This window comes from Propithecus coquereli, unplaced genomic scaffold (genome assembly GCF_000956105.1).
Source record: "Propithecus coquereli isolate 6110/MARCELLA unplaced genomic scaffold, Pcoq_1.0 Scaffold140, whole genome shotgun sequence".
Lineage (NCBI taxonomy): Eukaryota > Metazoa > Chordata > Mammalia > Primates > Indriidae > Propithecus > Propithecus coquereli.
In genome coordinates this window covers 3,689,533-3,708,651 of record NW_012138303.1, presented here as the reverse complement: position 1 = coordinate 3,708,651, position 19,119 = coordinate 3,689,533, and the positions used below count along the sequence as shown (strand labels likewise).

General features: G+C 50.9%; 1 protein-coding gene across 3 annotated transcripts in view; it reads left to right on the top strand.

Moving 5' to 3' along the window:
- The window catches only part of LOC105806455 (uncharacterized protein C1orf226-like), a 285,411-nt gene that overhangs the window by 254,226 nt on the left and 12,066 nt on the right, over nt 1-19,119 (top strand). For 2 of the 3 annotated variants that reach the window (XM_012639579.1, XM_012639581.1), the window contains exons 7-10: nt 1,167-1,333; nt 2,861-3,040; nt 11,200-11,365; nt 12,832-12,984. In XM_012639579.1, coding sequence (XP_012495033.1) covers nt 1,167-1,333; nt 2,861-3,040; nt 11,200-11,365; nt 12,832-12,984 — 666 coding nt within the window. Of the gene's footprint in view, nt 1-1,166; nt 1,334-2,726; nt 2,777-2,860; nt 3,041-11,199; nt 11,366-12,831; nt 12,985-19,119 lie in introns of those variants that run through there. The other variant, XM_012639582.1, reaches the window with a different exon arrangement.

The window sequence follows — 19,119 nt, the reverse complement described above, 5'->3', positions numbered from 1 at the left end:
AGTCTGAGAAATAGGATCAGGAAGGAAGAAAAATAAGAAATAGTAGGACTTTATCACATGTTGGTATTAAGCTACATGCTGTGCATGTGATTAAAGATGTGGTCATTGTCTTCAGTGCAAAGGAAGGAAAGTGGGAAGCAGAAAAAGGAGATGAGGGCCGGGCGTGGTGGCTCACGCCTGTAATCCTAGCACTCTGGGAGGCCAAGGCGGGAGGATCACTCAAGGTCAGGAGTTCAAGACCAGCCTGAACAAGAGCGAGACCCTGTCTCTACTAAAAAATAGAAAGAAATGATCTGGACAACTAAAAAAAAACATATATAGAAAAAAAAATTAGCCGGGCATGGTGGCACATGCCTGTAGTCCCAGCTACTCGGGAGGCTGAGGCAGAAGGATTGCTTGAGCCCGGAAGTTGGAGGTTGCTGTGAGTGAGGCTGACGCCACGGCACTCTAGCCTGGGCAACAGAGCCAGACTCTGTCTCAAAAAAAAAAAAAAAGAAAAAGAAAAAGGAGATGAGGAAGGTGTGGAAAAGCAGCCCCCCTCCTCCTCCCCCTCACGCCTCGTGCAGCCGCCTCTTGGCGGGAGGATCAAGTCACGCTCTGAGGGCCGGAGACTGACACCGAGTTAAGATGGGGCCTCCCCTCTCCCTGCCCTTATTCCTCAGCCGTGGAGCCCTGCCTGTCCGCCTAACTGAGCCTGAGTTCTGCAGTTGGAGAGACTGGGGCCCAGGGAGTGAGGCGACTGGCTCCTTACCCGACAGCTCTTCAGGGCCTGGCCAGGGCAGGCCTCCTCTCTGGGCTCCCTGTGCAGAGCTTTCTCCTATGGCTGCTTCTGTTCCTGAGCTGGGACGGGGTGGGGTGACCATCACCCCGTTTTTCCAGTGTCCCCACACCCTGTCAGTATCAACATGCCAACCTGGCAAAGCTGTCCTGTCCAGGCTTGAGGAAATGTTCCCTTTGTTTCTAGACTTTAAAAAGAAATTGTGATGGAAACATTTTATTGTTCTGGAAATGTACTTTAATGTACTTGAGCGAAAAGACGTGTGAAAATGTTATGAAGCCAGTGGTGTCCCTAGGCTTGACATACCTGAAAGCTAAAGTGTTAGGAGAGGAGGACGTTGTTCTCGGTGTCCCTGTTCCGTTCCCTGACTCTGCTGTTGTTCCTGCAGGCCGCCAGCTCACTGGAGCAGAGAGGGCCTCCACCGCCACCGCGGAGGAGACTGACATCGATGCCGTGGAGGTCCCACTCCCAGGGAACGATGTCCTGGAATTCAGCCGAGGTGTGACTGACCTGGACGCTGTAGAGAAGGAAGGAGGCTCCCACACGGGCTCCAAGGTAGGAAGGAGGTGACCTGCACACATGTGTCCTTAGGTCATCAGTCACCTCCTGGCCCCTGCTGGCTCAGCTTCTGAGTGAGGTGATCCACAGCAGGGGGATGCTGCCAGAGCACATCTCACTGCCCCTGTGTCGACACGGGGCGCAGCTGCGTGCCAGGATGCTGCAGAGCTCACTCCTGGTGGGCCTTGCCCCCCAGAATCCCACCAATACCTGACCCCCTTTTTCTCCCTGGCACCCTCTGCCCTTAATGACATCTCATCCCTGCACAGCATTTGTGCCAGGCCCAGCCTGGATGCCCACACACAGTCCCCTGTGGCTTAGCTGGTGTAGCAGAGTCAGCCTGGGCCTCCTCCGCCTGCAGCTAGTGATCGCGTGCCATGGATACGTCGCAGCACTGTGGGGTCTGGAAACTGGGCCACTGGACGTTAGAAATGGAGAGACCTCCTTAGTCATCATGAACGCCAGCCTAACATCTTGTAGGTGAGATGACCGAGACCTCTAGGAGTTCCTAATGTGATCCGGATTAAAACTAAGAACTTGACCACATTCGAACCTGAAGACAAAACTAAATTTCTGAAACAAAGCAAACCCAGAAGGAAAATTACCAACCGATGGCTCTACCATTAGGTTCCCACCACTTCACCGCATCCCGGGCACCTCTGTTTCCACATTGCCCCTATGTCTTATCCCAGATGCAGGTTGTCAGGCCATTTCATCAGAGGAGGAGTCTGTGTAGTTTGGAGGGCAACACGGTTCTGTCTGCCTGACATTCTCCTTGATGTCCAGTTTGTCCTCTACAAGCGGCAAGAGCCCTCTGTTACCCAGTGCCTTCCTCTTGCATGCATGAAAAATGGGTAGCGGAACTGCCAGAGACAGAATATCTCTCCCTGCCATTGAATTCTGTGAATCGCAGCAGCTGTATTGGTAAAAGTGTACACAGGAGAGGGAGACAGGAGGGAAGGGGACAGAAACGGCTTCCATCTAATAGAAGATCTCTCCGGATCACTGTCCAAACTCTCTTCCCAGGTGGCTGTTGTTCCCGCAGGCCGCCAGCTCACTGGAGAGGGGGCTGTGGGGCTGGGGCAGCCCCCTCACACGCCCTTCCTCTAGGCCCCACTCATGAGGAGCTGCTCAGACCCTGGAGGGTTGGAGCCGCCTCCTTCCTGTTCTGAGACGGGTGGTCAGTAGCCATGTTTTATAGAAATAGACTCTTCTGAGTCTAGACCTCAAGTAACTCAACAGTAGGGTATAGTTGGAAGTGGTGGGCAAGGCATGAGACGGCATCAGCTGTCTGTCTCCCATCACATTAGATCAGTTACCAAGGTGTCCAAATAGGATTTTCTGGCTGGGTGGTCCCAGCCCAGGCAGTTACACCCTGGAGCCCCATTCCCGTTTCTACTGGAGACGCGGCGTTGTTGCCTGCTGATTCACTCCTCCTGAGTAAGTTCCGCGTGTATGACAGAGAAGGGTCCCTAAAGAAGGCTCCTGCCCACATGCCGTGTCCTGTCTTCTCTTCTCCTTCAGGTTCCACCGCACCCCCAGGAGCCCATGCTCACAGCCTCGCCCCGGATGCTGCTGCCCTCTTCGTCCTCAAAGCCACCAGGCTTGGACACAGGGACGCCGCTGTCCACTCACCACCAGATGCAGCTCCTCCAGCAGCTCCTCCAGCAGCAGCAGCAGCAGACACAAGTGGCTGTGGCCCAGGTTCTCCTCAGCCTCCTCCCTACTTCGCAGGCTCCACTCTCATGGGCTTGACGTGCCTTCCCTAGCAAGGGGCTCAGGGCAGGTGTAAAATCTAGGGAGCCGTAAGGAATCGCTCATGCTACCGGGTCATCGCTTGTGGGGGAGTGGGGGAGGTGGGAGGGGGATGTGGTTGAAATGGAAAGGCACATTTTGGTTCCCATGTATCCCCCGCTCTGAGCTGGGCTTGGCTGGCTTGGCTGGCTGTTGTTGGTTAATGACTTGAACTTAGCAAGGAAAAAGATGCACACGATTCCACCCTTCCCTTCCTGCCTCATTTTCCTGGTGTTCGGGGTGGGAAGAGATGCCTTCAGAGTCAGGACAGGTGTGAATTTGTGATACCACTCTGCAAACCACTTAAAGTATGAATTTGTGCCAAACACCCTTGCAAAGACTACTACCCTGGCATCCCAACCTCCTTGTCCATAACAGACTTCCAAGCCTCCATTTAGTGATCTACTTATTCCAGGCAGTATTTGGTACAATACTGGCCTTGGAATTCATTATTGTGGGATTTATCTTATAGGAATTTGGGTATATTATTTGAGCCATAATGAGAAGAATTGGCTTAGATCTCAGGATCAAGGTAGTATTTGCACCCTGAAGACTTATTGAGCTACTGCTGCTTTCTAGGGGAGCAGGGAGCTGACCTCCCTTGCTGCTTTTAGCAGGGATTCTTCTCATTTGCTTTCTGTGGAGGGCACCGTAGTCCACATCTTCCTTGGAACTTACCAGTCTGAGCTTCATCTCTGCCATGGGCAATCAGGGAATGTTGAAGACATGTTCGTTCAGACCATTTCAAGGTGAATCCTGAGATAAGGGCAGGCCTGATGGTGGATGAAGATAATCAGGAGGGTGGGCAGTCAGGTTGGGGAGCGTTGCTGAGGGGCATGGAAAGGCAGCTCTGTGCATCGGTGTTCTCAATCTGCTTGACCAGACTGATGGCCGCTTAGGTTTTCTGCATTCTAGAATGGCAGGGAGCGCTTGTTGATCCCTGTTGTATCTTCTGTTTACTCTTCTTCTGGCTCTTGGGTGGGGTGAATCCCCTAGGCAGAGCTGTGCTTCCCAGCGTGTACACCTGGAGGAAGCGTCCAGCGGCCTGGCCATACAGGATCTGCTGTGACTTGGGTCTTGGAAGGAGTGTCTGGTGACACAGTCTCAGTAGAGGGAATCAGGGAGACTCTGCTCTCAAGTTATTGGAGCCTTTTCGTGAAACAAAAGGATTTGCAGCTGTTTCCAAAACAACAACAGAAAGGAGGGATTGTCATTAGCGTCGTCTTATATTTGGAGGAAAAAAAATCATTTCTCTTTGTCAATTAAAAAAAATTCCTCTCCTGCAGGCAGTGATGGCGTAGCAGTCTGAGAATCCCCCCTCCCTGGCGTGGTGGCTGACGGGAGCACGAAGCCTGAGCACTCCTGCACAGGGGGCTGTTCCCTCGCTCACATCATTTCTAAGTTTCCCACTGAATACAAATCCATTTTCCAACCATAATACTTTTCTCTTTCAGCATATCAATTGTCAAGTAATTATTATTCATCTAAGAGTGGGCTTGATACATATTCATGTTGTCAGAGAGGCATTTGAATCTGAAGTCACTAAAGAGAAACTTTTTGCATGTTTATAATCTACACGACCAGCGTGTTGTGGCAGTGGAAGGAAGCACTCAGGGCACAAAGCAGCAAGACCTGTAACTTACTGAGGGTCTACAGAGTCAGGATGAAACCCTAAGAGTAGTTTTCTGGTATAGAATCAAGCATCTGTCTCAACAGGGCATTCCTGCCCTGGCCCTATTTTAATCGCCTCTCTCCTAGAAGACAGTGACTCTAGAGGAAGGGAAGAGTGTGGTGTTCAGGATTTGCTTCTGAGCCTTTCTCAGTTCCAGCGACTTCCACAGGCTGGGCACCCTTAGCCTCTCACTCATTTGCAATCTGTTGAATATAGTGGACAGTGTCCTGCTTGACTCAAAGTCATCTCAGTACAAGCAGTGACATGACTGAAAGGCCACTGTGGGATATCCGTGTCCCACATTGGTGAGATGACTTTGGGTAGAGTCGTAGACTTCCAAAATCTTCAGGTGGGACAAGACCTTGAGGTCATCTGATAGCTTCTTGAACATACTCCTCTACCTCTCTCTGCCATTCCCGTCAGTCAGTCTCTGACCACCTTCTTTCTGTTCGTGTCTTGCTTTTGCTGCCCACAGCAGGGGTATCATACTCTCGGCTGGCCTTCTGGTCCCCTGTCCTGCAGATGGAGTCAGTCTTAAACGGCCCTTCAGTCAGAGGTTTCTCAGCACCGCACACCCTTATTTCTCCCACTCTCTTTGTAGTGTTTGATCCAAGGGCTTTTTATTAGTATCCATATCCTCGGGTAAAATCAATTATGTAAGAGATGTAGCTAGGTTAATAGATAGTTCTCCTTGGCATCTTTCACACATTCGAAATAGACCATATACAGCATGCTTGGTCTCTCTGCACGAGTGGGGATGATTTCATTTTTCAGCATGACGTCAGCTTTTACTTGTTCTGTCAGACTCCATTGCCACCAAGCTGCAAGGTTCTGTCTTTCTTTATTAAACTACCAGCAGTCCCCAGAATTCCAATGAGTAAAAGTGTGTGACCTCAGCGTTTCAGGTGGAAATACATTTTCCTTTTCTCTGGGAGCATCAGAATTTTCCTGTTGGTTCCTGGATAAAAATCAAAGGCAGTTTCTTGCAGACAGGTGTACTCTTGAGGTCACTTGTTGCATTATTTATATCCCCCCACCCCAATTTCCTCTCACAGACCAGTCTGGTTCTGCTGTTGCCATGGGGACCAGGCTTAGGTCTCCTTCACAGTGCTCTGATTTGGACCTCAAGACCTCTCCCTGTTCACCCTAAATTGGTTCAGAGCTGGTCTAAAAGGGGCCTGCCATGGCCTTAAAGGTACATGGGGAAAGGTGGTATCCAACCAACTTTTACATATTTCCGGGTTAGACCTTAGTGTGTAAAATAGTGAATACCCAGGTCCCTCCGCCACTCTCCTGACCCAGCATGCGGCTTGCCTGGCTGCACTAGCTTCCTGCTTGTAGACGAACCAGAAGTTCAAGGGTGCAAATGAGAGTATAGCCAAGCCTTGAATCCGAGCTGGGATGTAGCTGGCCCCTGCATGGCCGCTGGCTGGGCCTACGTAGCTCCAGACTTGCTCTGGGCACTGGCTGACTGGCAGCAGTCAAGTAGGCCAGGTCTGGTCACAGTTTGCCGATTCCTGGCCTAGCTCATGAAGAAAATGTTAGTGCAGCTCAGTATTGCTATTTAAAGATTCCTTCTCTACCTGCTGCCACTTCTGCTTGTTCAGGAACCAGGAATTGGTTATTTATGCTTCACGATTGTGTGTGCTGTAGCCAGTTAATGAGATAGTGCTAAATAAAACTCTGCATCCCCACCCCAGGCCCTAGATTTAGCATCTGTCCTAGTGGCTTCTCCTAGTCCCCGGCACCCTGGTATGCACTGCCCAAGTCCCTGCTGTGTGCATGCCGAGACAGCCGCCTGCCTCTGCTTGTGTGTCGCGTGTGTGGGGGGGCAAATTGCTCTGGTTCTCTCCACTGCCATTTCCATGTGCCTGCTGCTCCCTAACTTCAGCCTGGCCCTGCCCCCACTTCTGATGGAGGAGCTGGAGTCCAGGCAAGTAGGCTGGAGAGTGAGTGGGTCAATGGTCTGGTGTTCCTGGGTAGCTTGAGGGTGGGTTCCAGAGTTGTGGGGAGCGGTATAGAGCTAGAGGGTGCAGAGCTGAACTTACGCATGTCATGGTGTGGCCAGAGTGCAGAGTTGGGCCTCTGAACACTGGCACTCTACGTGTGGCCTTAGTGCCACATCACTGCGTGCCACTTCACTGACTTAGTCTGTGACTGCAATAGTCATTGCCAGGTATGACCCAGCTCTGGAAAGAGGAAGCTATCTCATACCTTTCCAGTGATTAATAGGGTCTACTTTTGCAAAAGGTGTTTAATTATTTGAAAGAAAAGCATGCCAAATACAGATAAATATCCTGTCTGTTGGGGAGAAGGTGGTACTGTCTGCTCCTGTCGTACGAACAGGGAAACAAAGCACAGAGAGCTGCTGTGGGCTGCCCAAACCAGGACTGCAAATACCACTGTCGCATTTCAGTGCTTCAAGCTCAGCCTACGTCCAATACAGAACACTTTGCCTCAAAGTTAAAATAAGTGTCTAGGCCTATTTATCCCAGTGTGGCCTGGTTTGGGTTCTTTGCGGCATTCACCGCAGCATGAGGTTTGAGCCTTATGCCCAATGCCACTTTTGACAGCTGCAGAAGGGTTCATTAGTGCTGGTTTGGGCAGTGGCAGCAGCGAGTGCTTCCATATTCACAAGGCTTGAAAACACCAGGAATGGTATAACTCTGCATCAGCGGAGGTAAACTTATTTAATCTGGCATGAGGAGCATTTTCTCATGGCACTTGGTGCCAGTGGGTTTATTTGATTCAAGGGTCGTCTTTTAGGTATTGATGGTACTCTACCACTAGAACGTGGGTACCTACAAAAGAAGCCTCCAACTCCCCCCACCCCTTGGCTACTGTAAGAGGGAACTTCTTTTTGTCCTCAATCCTAATTCTCTGACTTCACGATGGGGAATTGAGGGTTTTCTTCAGCGAGCCGTTAACAAATTGGCCCTGGTATTAATCACTGTCTCTATCTGGATGTGGGATCATCAACTGTCTGAGCCTCTAGCCAGCCCTCTCGGTTGACAGGTGGAGCAACTGAGGTCCAGAGAGAGGGAATTACCTGCATTTGTCTAGGGAGTAACCACGGACAGCCTTCCCGCTCCTGGGCTGGTGCTTGCAAATGGCCTGTTCTGTTGGGATGTTCAGGCTGGGATGCAGGAACCCCAGTCTGTAGCTTGTGTGCAGGCAGCCCCCGAGAGATGCCAGTTGCTGGTCTGCAGACTCCTCTGCTTTCTTTGTTTACATCCACTGAAAGGCGTCGTTCCACATTTCTGTCTGATGTTTCTGTTTAGTTGCAAAGAAAATAGAAATGAATAGCTAAGAACTTTTATTTGCTCAGTAGGTTGCTTTCAGTGATACTCTTAAAGTAAGTAACAGCACTTGCAGATGGAAGGTTAAGCTGACCCTTCTCTGGGGGCTTGTCTGTGGGCTTCCCATAGCAATTGCCCTATTCCTCAGAACAAATGGATTTGGGGGACTCCCAGGTGAAATTTCTCCATGCCTCAGTTTCCAAGGAGGATAAAGTCTTAATATCACCTACCATCTGACATCCAGATTAAAATAGTATTGACACTTCATTCCCCATTGAGTGGACATAGGAAGAAACAAACTCAGTTTCTTCCTGCTATACTCGCACAACACATTTCTGTGACCAAAGGTTTGCGGGTTTTCCCCACACACCACCCAAGCAAGCACTTCTGCTGTTGGGTGTCCTGCTTGGGTGTCCTTTAACTCACTTTGATTCTAATACTGTCTACTTGGAGACAGTGTCAGCTCCCGTAGTTTGAGGGCTTAGTCCCACAAGACTTCAGATGACAATCACAAGTAATAGGTTGTCACCTACCCTCTCTCCAATTGGCTATAAATTGGGGCTCCCACTACCCCTCCTCATGTTCAACTAATTTGCTAAAGCAGCTCACAGAACTCATGGAAACACTTTACTTACATTTACCGGTTTGTTATAAAGGATACGACAAGGGATACCGATGAACACCAGAGGGAGGAGATGCACAGGGCAAGGTGTGTGGGAAGGGGCGTGGAGCTCGCATGCTCTCTCTGTACACACCACCCTCCAAGAACCCTCACGTGTTCAGCTACCTGGAAGCTCCCCAAACCCAGTCCTTTTGAGTTTTTATGGAGGCTTCATTATGTAGGTTTGATGGATTGAATCATTGGCTGTTGGTGATCAATTTAACCTCAGCCCCTCTCCCTTCCCCAGTGGTTGAGTGTGGATCTGAAAAATCCCAAGGCTCTAATCATGCCTGGTCTTTCCTGTGACCAGCCCCCATCCTGAAGCTACCTACAGTTCCCCAGCCACCAGGCATCTCATAAGTCATACAAAAGACACCCATCACTATGGAGATTTCAAGGGTTTGGGGAGCTGTGTGCCAGGAAACAGGGATGAAGAACAAACACATAGTTCACTGCATCACACCTGATCTCACTCGTCTCCAGATCATTTCACAGTTAATATGAGGCAGCAAATGAAGCTGACTTCTTGACCAAAATATCAGTTCTGTCCTTAGCAGTGCTTTAGGGAGGACAGACTTACTTTAGATTCCTTACACGTCATCCCCTGGAGGAAAGATGGATCCAGCCCTGGGGAGCCACTAATGGAAAGTGGTAGCTAATCCCATTAGTGTCTCCACACAGTTCAAAGAGGCAGCTTCAAGGTCAGGTCCTCAAATCTGGGCAGAGAGGGAAGCAGCCACTGCACCCAAGAGTGTATGTAACTCTCTGAGTGCTGGTTGCGGGGAGGGGCAGACACTGGGCTGGCAGGTCTCTTGGCCAGGTGTGGCCAGACTGTGAGGTGAGCAGGTCCTTTAGTCCCCGATAAAATGTGAATCTCTTTGGAGCAAACTCCTCTTCAGAAATTTAAGCATTTGTTTTCTGAGCAAGAGAATCAGCTAATGTTTCCAACTCCCATCTTCCTCCTCCATCCTCGTCCCACCGCTCCCACCGGGTCACCTGGCTGTGTGTCCTTGTCCACCATACTTTCGGTCCAAGAAAACGCTCTTCGCCATAAGCTGCCTTGGTCCATGCCACCAAATTCATTAGTTCCCTTTCTTCACGGGCCTGCACCCCTCCGTGGAGAACCGTTGATCCACTTGGCACAAGAATCACACACATATGTGTGAACATTGTTATTGGCCTTGGGACTCAGTTTCTTCAAGCCAGAGTCCTGATATAATTGCCCCATCTCCTCCCATTGGGTTTTATCTCCACATGAGGATTACGCACCAAGAACAGAGCTGTTGACACCACTGGGCCCCGAGCATGCCGACTGTGCCCTTGCCCGCTGCTCTTCACTGAGAAGACTGTGCATTGTTGAGGGTGCTGTAAACTGTTCACCTCAGCCCTCCTGGGCTTGTTGGAGGGGGCCCTCTTATGAGCCAGTCAGCAAACGTTTGACCCCTGCCAGGTACGAATCATGGTCCTAGGTGCCTGCCAGGGGAATAGACAGTCATGAGAAGCAGCTGACACCCACAGACATTAAAAGACAGGCTTTGTCACAACCACCTCGCTAATTTAAAAAGTCGCATGTAGTGCTTCCTATTTCTTGTTATGTTTGGGTGCAAGGAGCGGGGAGAAAAGATTATATGGGGGTTGGTTTTGACACTATTCTTAGCCAGTGAGTCAATATATCAGTTGTTTCTTTTTTTTTTTTTAATTGAGACAGAGTCTCACTCTCTTGCCCGGGCTAGAGTGCCGTGGTGTCAGCCTAGCTCACAGCAACCTCAAACTCCTGAGCTCAAGCAATCCTTCTGCCTCAGCCTCCCTGGTAGCTGGGATTATAGGCATGCATCACTGTGCCCGGCTAATTTTTTCTATTTTTAGTTGTTTGGCTAATTTCTTTCCATTTATAATAGAGACAGGGTCTCGCTCTTGCTCAGCCTGGTCTCAAACTCCTGAGCTCAAGCGATCCTCCGACCTCGGCCTCCCAGAGTGCTAGGATTATAGGCGTGAGCCACCACGCCTGGCCTCAGTTTTTGTTTTTTGAAAGACAGAATGATAAAAGAGTCCCTCCCTGACATGACAGTGTTGTATTAGGTGCTGAAGGAGTTCTCAGAGCCAGGATGGAGTGCTGTGAGGGCAGGTGGGCGGACAGTGGGTAGATGACTCTTTCCTACCTCTTGCCCTTGCTTAGTTACTACTCAGCCCAGAGTGGTAGCTGAGTGACGCACACTTGTCCTCCCTTGGGACACACAGATTCACAGGGCCAGTGAAAACTTCTTTTGGCTTCTCTTCCTCCAGAGTTATAAGCCCAGATGCCCATTCTGTCCGTGAAGGGCTTCTTCGTCTTGAACTGAACGTGGCGGGCATCTCCGGCCCCGTCATCTGCCAGCAGCTCTCACGTGCATTCACTCCTGTCTCCTCTGTCTTCTCTGCCACTGCCTCCTCCCTGCAGGTTCACTTGCTGAAGGACCAGTTGGCTGCTGAGGCTGCAGCACGGTTGGAGGCCCAGGCTCGCGTGCACCAGCTTCTGCTGCAGAACAAGGACATGCTCCAGCACATCTCGCTGCTGGTCAAGCAGGTGCAGGAGCTGGAGCTGAAGCTGTCGGGACAGAATGCCAGTAAGCCAGCGCCCTGCCCACCCTCGCCCCCCTCTGAGAAGGCTCTGGAAAACATGTTTTCCTTAAAGCTTTTGGTGATGCTTTTTTGGAACCTTGACCTGCCCCTGTATTCCAGCAGAAAACAAAGGACTGTGTATTTGTCCTCTTCAAGTACTTCATGAGTTATGGAATTGCAGGGCCGGAGGAGATCTTGGCTGCTGTCTAATCTAGTTCCTGGGCTTGGCCTTCAATGTCACATGGTCCTCCAGTCTCTGCTTGATGGGGGCTTTGGTATCTACATCCTAAGGCAGCCAATTTCTTTCTCAGTAGGCTTTTCCAACACAAAATACAACTGAGCACCGATTAGGTGTCATGTTCTCTGGGGGAGACATAAAACTATTTATTTATTTACCACTCTCTCTGCACTGTATATTTCACAACTCTGTTGCATAGAAAAAACTAGTAGCAGCATGTCTATTTAATGGGTAAGGCAGTGGAGTAACTGACCAGACAGCGGTGCTGGGCAGTGACAGAGGTGACCTAGTTCGTGGTCTGAGATGCTGCCTCTGCACCCTGCCACCTGCACGCAGGCCTGGGAAGCAGTAGAAGGCGGCCTATCTCCATGCCTTCCTCTCAAGCTTGCCTGTGGGCTATATACATGCTTAGATTGTGTGTTAGCTGTGGACCAACAAATATCCATTGATCGCCTAGCATGCCAGAAACTGACAGGTGAGCTCATTTCATCTCTGTGGCGGTAGATGTTGTTATGCCAGCTTTACAGATGAAGAAGCAGACACAGAGAAGTTAAGTAACTAGCTCACGGTTATAGTCCTAGCAAGGGGTTGAACCAAGATTCAAACTTAGATCTAATTGCAAAACTAATTTTTTCTGATTAAACCAGTGGTTTCCCCAAATCCCATGAGCTTAAAAAAAAAAAAAAAAAAAAATGCATGTTACTGGGACCAGCGCACAGAGATTCTGCATCATTAGAGCTGGGAGTCTGTATTTTTTAAGTAGCCCAAAGGTATGGATTGGCAATCACTGCACTTCACCACTCTGTAAGCCTCTCTGGATTTTCCAGATTTTTGTTTGTTGAGACCCTGCTGTCTCCTAATTAATGCTGATTTACAAGGTTGTGCTAAGAGTAACCACATGCTTTTAATATGGTTCTCTCAATTGGTTAACCTTTCTTCCTACCACAAACCCCATTCGAGGCATTCAGTGGTCTCCCCACCACATCAGGTGGTTCTCATTGCCCAGCCTTTACCGTGTTCCTAAAGCTCCTTCCTTCCACCCAGGTGTGTCTGGGGCTATGTGGGAGCGGGAGAAAGGGGTGAAGTATCAAGATATGTGAACCCCCTGAGAGGTGCTGCTGAGCTGGTCTGGGAGGGACTCTGGCAGGAGCCGGGGCTGTCAGAGGGCGGGCTTCCCGCATCAGCACCCTTGCCTCACAGCGCCCCTCGTCTCCCTCTTGTCTCCCCATGCAGTGGGCTCCCAGGACAGCTTGCTGGAGATCACCTTCCGCTCAGGAGCCCTGCCCGTGCTCTGTGACCCCACGACCCCTAAGCCCGAGGACCTGCACTCGCCGCCACTGGGCGCGGGCTTGGCTGACTTTGCCCACCCGGCGGGCAGCCCCTTAGGTAGGCGCGACTGCTTGGTGAAGCTGGAGTGCTTTCGCTTCCTGCCGCCCGAGGACACGCCGCCCCCGGCGCAGGGCGAGCCGCTCCTGGGCAGCCTGGAGCTCATCAAGTTCCGGGAGTCGGGCATCGCCTCGGAGTACGAGTCCAACACGGACGAGAGCGAGGAGCGCGACTCGTGGTCCCAGGAGGAGCTGCCGCGCCTGCTGAACGTCCTGCAGAGGCAGGAGCTGGGCGACGGCCTGGATGATGAGATCGCCGTGTAGGGCCGCGGGCGAGGAGATGGCGCAGGAGGCGGTGTGGTGTCGAGGGGCCGTGTCTGGCTGCCGCCGGGTAGGGGAACGCCCAGCCAGTGCGCACCGCCGAGGATAATGCCCGGGGCCTGGAGTGTGAGGTTCCAGAAAAGGAGTAGGGTCTCGCTTTGGAGGGTAAAGTGGGGAAGAAATTGGATCCCCAGAGGTGAATCGGCTCCTTCCCTACTTGTGACTAGAGGGTGGTGGGGCAGGGCCCCTTCAGGACCCCAGGTTGCTGGAGGACCTGCTCTTCCCCCCTGCATCGTCAGGGCCCTCTGCTGTGTGTGATGCCCCGTACCCCCTTGCTCTCCCCACCTCCGTGGTCCCCACCGTGACAGGAAGCCATCGGTACCTTCTCAGGTACTTTGTTTCTGGATATCAGGAAGCTACGAGTTGCCTAGCCCTCCGACCTTGAAGGGAGAAAGTCCTTCTCCAGGCCTTTGCTGAGATTGTAGAGCTTGAGTGCTCTGGGCTGCAAAAGCCAGGCTGCCTTTTACAGTGTGAGCGTGGAATTGGGATGTGTCATGTGGAAAACTTCTAGAAGAATTGAATCCAAACGTTTGCTCTAGCCGGGTGTTGGGTGTTGCTTCCGAGGGAACCCGGGAGCCTGACTGTGGTTGAGGCCCTGGCTGTGAGAGCACAGAGAGAGAAGAGCCTGTTTCCTGCCCCAAGTCACTTAGGTCTATTCTTCAGTTGTGAAACCCTGCGCCCCCTACCTGCAGCCCAGCCCACCTCAATGCAGGCTGGCAAGCGCCCCTCCCTCCCTGTGTCCTGCCTTGGGGGCTGTGCCAGCTGAAACTTTTGTATCACTTTGCCTCTAGGAAAGCCTGTGAGACCCGGAGCCCCCAGCCCTACCTCTCAACCTGTCCCCTCCATTGGGCAGAAGTGGTCAGTTTTTACTGCCAAAAAAAAAAAAAGAGACAGAAATGGACACAGGCTGATAGCTGAGACTGCTTTTGTCCACTCTTCAGAATCACTGCCACTTAGGTCAGGGACCACAGCCACGTCACTCTTGGCCCATCTCTGTGGGTACGTGCCTCGAACACACCTGTAAAAAGTGCCACGTGCAATTCTCTCGTCTTCTATGATCCAGGCCTTGCCTAGAGATCACCACTTGCTAGCAGGCTGGCTGGGGCAGTGAGGAAAAGCTCCTTTGGCTCCGATAGGGCCATAAGTGGCTATTAATAGATTTTCAAATGCCTGAAGAGAGAGCTTGAGACATGCTGGTCCCAGACAACAAACTATAGACCCAGACTGCAGTATTATTAGAGGGTCAGTTGGGAAGGATACGATTGCCCCAAAATGGAGTTCGTCAACCTTAGCTTTGCTTTAGAATTTATAGAAATAAAAGTGCAATGCTTTTCTCATAGCCACAGTTGGATCTCTTGTAGACCAGAAAGTCCAAATGAAAGGAAATAAATGCAGCTTTACATTAGCCCTCCTTGGTGCATCAGGGTGTCAGTGGAAATAGGATGGGGTTGTGTGTGTGTGTGTGTGCATGTGTGTGTATACACACATGTGAGGGAAGGATGTGTACGTGTATGTGGGATTGTGACCAGAAAGAAGAGAATGGGGATCTCCAGAGTGTTTGAATCGACAACGGATTTGTGTTCTTTTCCTAACATGCATTTAGTTGGAAAGGCACGGTTCTGTTTGCTTTGTTCTATGTTGTAATTGGCCATTGGAAGTAGGCCCAGCTACACAGGAAAGGAAGAACCAGGAAAGCGAGGTCCATGACAGCAAAGGAGCAGCTGTCAGGAATCCAGTTTGCCTGAGACCTCGCAGCTTGCGGAATGCAACCCGAGCTTCCTCGAGTCTTAGACCTCTTGGAGGATTAGGAATTTGAATGTCCAGAGGAGGGAAAGGTCTGTTTTCTCGAGGCCAGTGGGTGTTAAGGATGATGCTAGAGGCTGACGGATTAGGTGTGTAGGATGCGGATGGAGAAGGCTTGTGTGGGATGTGGCTGGGGGGTGAGTGGGGAAAGTGGTTTCTAAAATGGTCTTGAAAAAGCTTGAGCAGGGAAGGAAGAAAGGAAATGGAGAGATGAAAGAATTAGAGAAAGTAGTTATCTGTGTCACTGACTTTGGGGCCCATTGAAGACTCGTGCCCTTTGGGTGTTCCATGGTGGTTTCCACCTGCCTCGGCCCCGACCTTTCCCCAGTTCAGGCCCTTTCTGGAGCGCTGGTTTGTGTGCTGGCATCCTCCCCACTGTGACCCAAACCAGAGCACGCTTGGTGTGTGGAGATGGGAGACAAAGGACAGATCTAGGAGCCTTGAAGGGTTACCAGCCACCGACCCTCCATGAGCACCGACTGGGCAGGAAGGGGAACGTTGCAGGCCTGATTTCCCAGCGATGGCACCCTGTCCTCCTCCCTCCTTGCTTCTTGCTCTGCTAACTCAACTCCACCTGCCTCTTTTTCATCCTTCTACTCTGCCCTACGTGGAGGACAAGTGGACACCCGGGGCCCCACCTTAGTGGTGCCTGTCCCAACCTGCCCCACCTTGCCCCGGGTGCCAGCAGACTCTCGGGCACGGGAGGCTCTCACAGTTACGGAGCCAGGGAACAGCTTCTCTACACAGGATGGACTGTTTATTGGGACTGAAGATTATATTCCTTATATTCCTGCTTATATCAATGCTATCTGTGAAACCTCTGCCTAGCCTCATTTCTCTCCACTGACCTTGTTTAGGAGTTGTATTCCTTTAATTTCCTCTTTGCTTGACTGCTTCCTCCTTCCCCCACCCCCAGCCTTCTACTTCCTGAAACTGTTATGTCATTAACTCTGTTGGGTCCAATCTCTGGGAACAGATTCTGTTAATGTAAGTGCACTTACTCTCTGGATGTTGTCACTAGTCTAGTGGCTTTTGCTAAATAAACCTTTCTTATTTCTACAAGCTTTCTCATGTCTTTTCTTGCTTCCTCTATTCCACCTGCTCCTTCTCTCCCCCTCACTTCCTCCCTTCTTCCCAAGCCAGCAGCATCTATTCTGTGACGTGGTTCCGTAGGGTGTGGGGTTTGGACAGAATTCACATGTTCTCTGAAGGAAGGTGGTGGCTGCTTCATGTGTAGTTTGCATAGACCACCTTGCAGGATCAGATGATTTCAGTGGTTCTTAACGGGGGATGCTTTTACTGCCCGAGGGGACATTTGACAATGTCTGGAGACATTTTTGGTTGCCAAAATACTACTGGCATAGTGGTTAGAAACCAGGGATACTGCTAAATAATAGCCTACGGTACACAGGACACCTACCTACAACAGAGAATTATGCACCCCCAAATGTCAGGAGTGCTGTTGTTGGGAAACTCAGGTTCTATACCCATGTTGCAGACTCTCCAGACCCCAGATTTCTTCAATCTCCAAATCATTAGACTGTGTGGGCAGTAGCGAGTTTTGAGTGCTTGAAAAAGTACTACATCACAGATGTTTTCCAGTATAACTAGGATGATCAAGATTACACAATTTCACTGACTCCCCAACTAAATGTCTGAAATACGTAGTTGGTAGGGGTGTGAATGGGCCCGTTCCAGAAATGTCCATACTGGGGGGCAAGGCAGGCTCCTCCCCATCCCTACCTGGTGGGATTATGGTGTCATTGCAACACAGCGCAGCAGAAGAGCCCGACTCACAGGAGTGTGGGCTCCCCTGCAAGGAGCAGAGAGGCAAGGGAGGAGGAAGCTGACAAAGGAGGGAGGATTAGCGAAATGAGCTGCAGGATCTTACAGAACAGACTGCGCAGAAGCCAGATCCCTGTGGCTGGAACTTTTAGCCATTTCTAGGGAAGAGGAGTTGTCAGGCCTGAAGTTTTGTCAGGTCCAGGTCAGAAGGAAAGTTGGAAGGGTCTGTATGCCAGGTTCACGTGCCCTCTGTTCTTTTCTGGCTGAGTGAACTGAACTGAGTTTTATATTCTCTCCTGTAAAATGGGGACAGTGCATGCCACATAAAGCTATTAGGAGAGTGAATGAGATTGCATTTTAAAAGCACCCAGCAGAGAGTGCCTGGCCATTGACTCCGGGTACAGCTCAGTTTACCGTTTAGTTAGCTTCCTCCCAGCTGTACTTGTGCTGGTCAGTATAGTTGTTTGCTGGGAGCTTTTTCCTGCTGTGCTGAAACTCTGCTCTGTACTGAGAAGATCCGTGGTGTTATAATAATGCTGCATTAAATGGGACATGTGGAAGCACCTTGTCTTTAGGGAGAGGACACTGCTGATGAATGCCTGCCTGGCAGCGTGGGCACATGCTGTGGTGCCGGGCTTGGTCCTGGCCTCATTGCTTCCCCTTTTTTGATGTGCTCTGTGCCTGGGATACAGATGCCCTGGAGGAGGGGACATGGGGTTGATGGAGGGTGGGAGACCAGACCAGGAGCCAGTTCCTTTCCTGATTGTCCCAGATGGTAGTGAGACCATGGGTGGTCCCTTGCTCCCCACCCACTCCGTATATTCCCTCCTTTCTGGCTCAGGAGCCCCATCAGGGGGCATATGTGCATAGCCACGTGTGTAAGGAGGAGCCTTCAGGGCTCAGGTGGCTTCTCCAGAGAAGCAGTAGCTCAGAGTGAGGACTAAGAAGCCTTGCCCAGAGTCACTCATCTGTTCCCTCAGGGCACCAGGTCCTGGGAACGATGCCGAGACACTGCCTCACCTGGAGTGGACAGGTCACGACCTCCAAGTCCTGGCTCCTGGTCCAGCTGGAGCCTGTCAGTCAAGTGGCCTCTGGGAGTCTGGCTGAGTAGTGGGACGTGGGCTGGCGTGGCCTTGACATGTGATGCAATGGGGATTTGAGCCCATCCTCCCTCTCTGCTGAGATTTTAGCAGCACAATGATAAGCAGAGCAGCCTTGCTAAACCAGACAGCGAGGCTCTGGGAAGAGTTACTAAGACCCTCCACCACACCTACTGGCCAAGCCGTGAGGGCGGCAAAGACTAAGGGAGGGCGGGTGCCAGGGTCCCTGAAAGGCAAGGTCCACTGCAGTGGAAGGGCCACTGAGTTGTCAGGGAGATGAGCAAGAGGGTAAATAAGGCCTAACAGTATGACCAGCAAGTGTTCAGTTCTCCTTTTTTTTTAAAAAAAAAAAACACATAATGGGAAAAATAGATGTTCTTGCTGCATCCCTGATGTTCACCTAAGTCAGAAAGTAAAATTCTCTCAGAAATGAGTAAGGGTCAGGGCTGTCTGCTGGGCACCTTACTTGGTAACAGGAAGCTGTGGTTTCATATGTTTACCTGCCTGTTCTGACATGACTCAAAGCAGCTATGTAACGATGTCCCTTGGGTCAAAAGTGGTTCTGTTCTGCTCCAGCCACAGATGCCGGTTCTAAGTGTAGGATGGTGGTGCATGCGGTGGGGATGGGCTTGGCCTTATTTGCCTTTTCCCTGCCTTATGCTTAGGGGCGTAACGTCCCTGAAGATCTGACATCTAAGAACTGCAGAGATTTCTTCTCCGTGCAAACAGGACAGGGCATCCGATCTCTTCTCCCCAGGATGGACCACGGATCACATAGGAACCAACCAGAAGGCCAGGACCCTTTAGCAGTGGTTCTCACATTTGAGCTGTATCAGAATCACCTGGAGGGTGGTTAGAACACAGATTGCCAAGCCCACCCCCATAGTTTCTGATTCATTAGGTCTGAGCAGGGCCTGAGAATTTCATTTCTAACAAATTCCCAGGGGATGCTGATACTGCTGGTCCTGGCAGCTCACTTTGAGGACTGCTGTCTTCAATTATATTCCCAAACTTCAGGTATTGTCTTTATTTTAAAGAGGAGGAGACTGGGAGTTGGGCCTGGTGTTGTTAAGCAACATGCAGCCGGAGGGGGTGGGGGCCAGGTACCAGCAAGGACAACAGGTGAT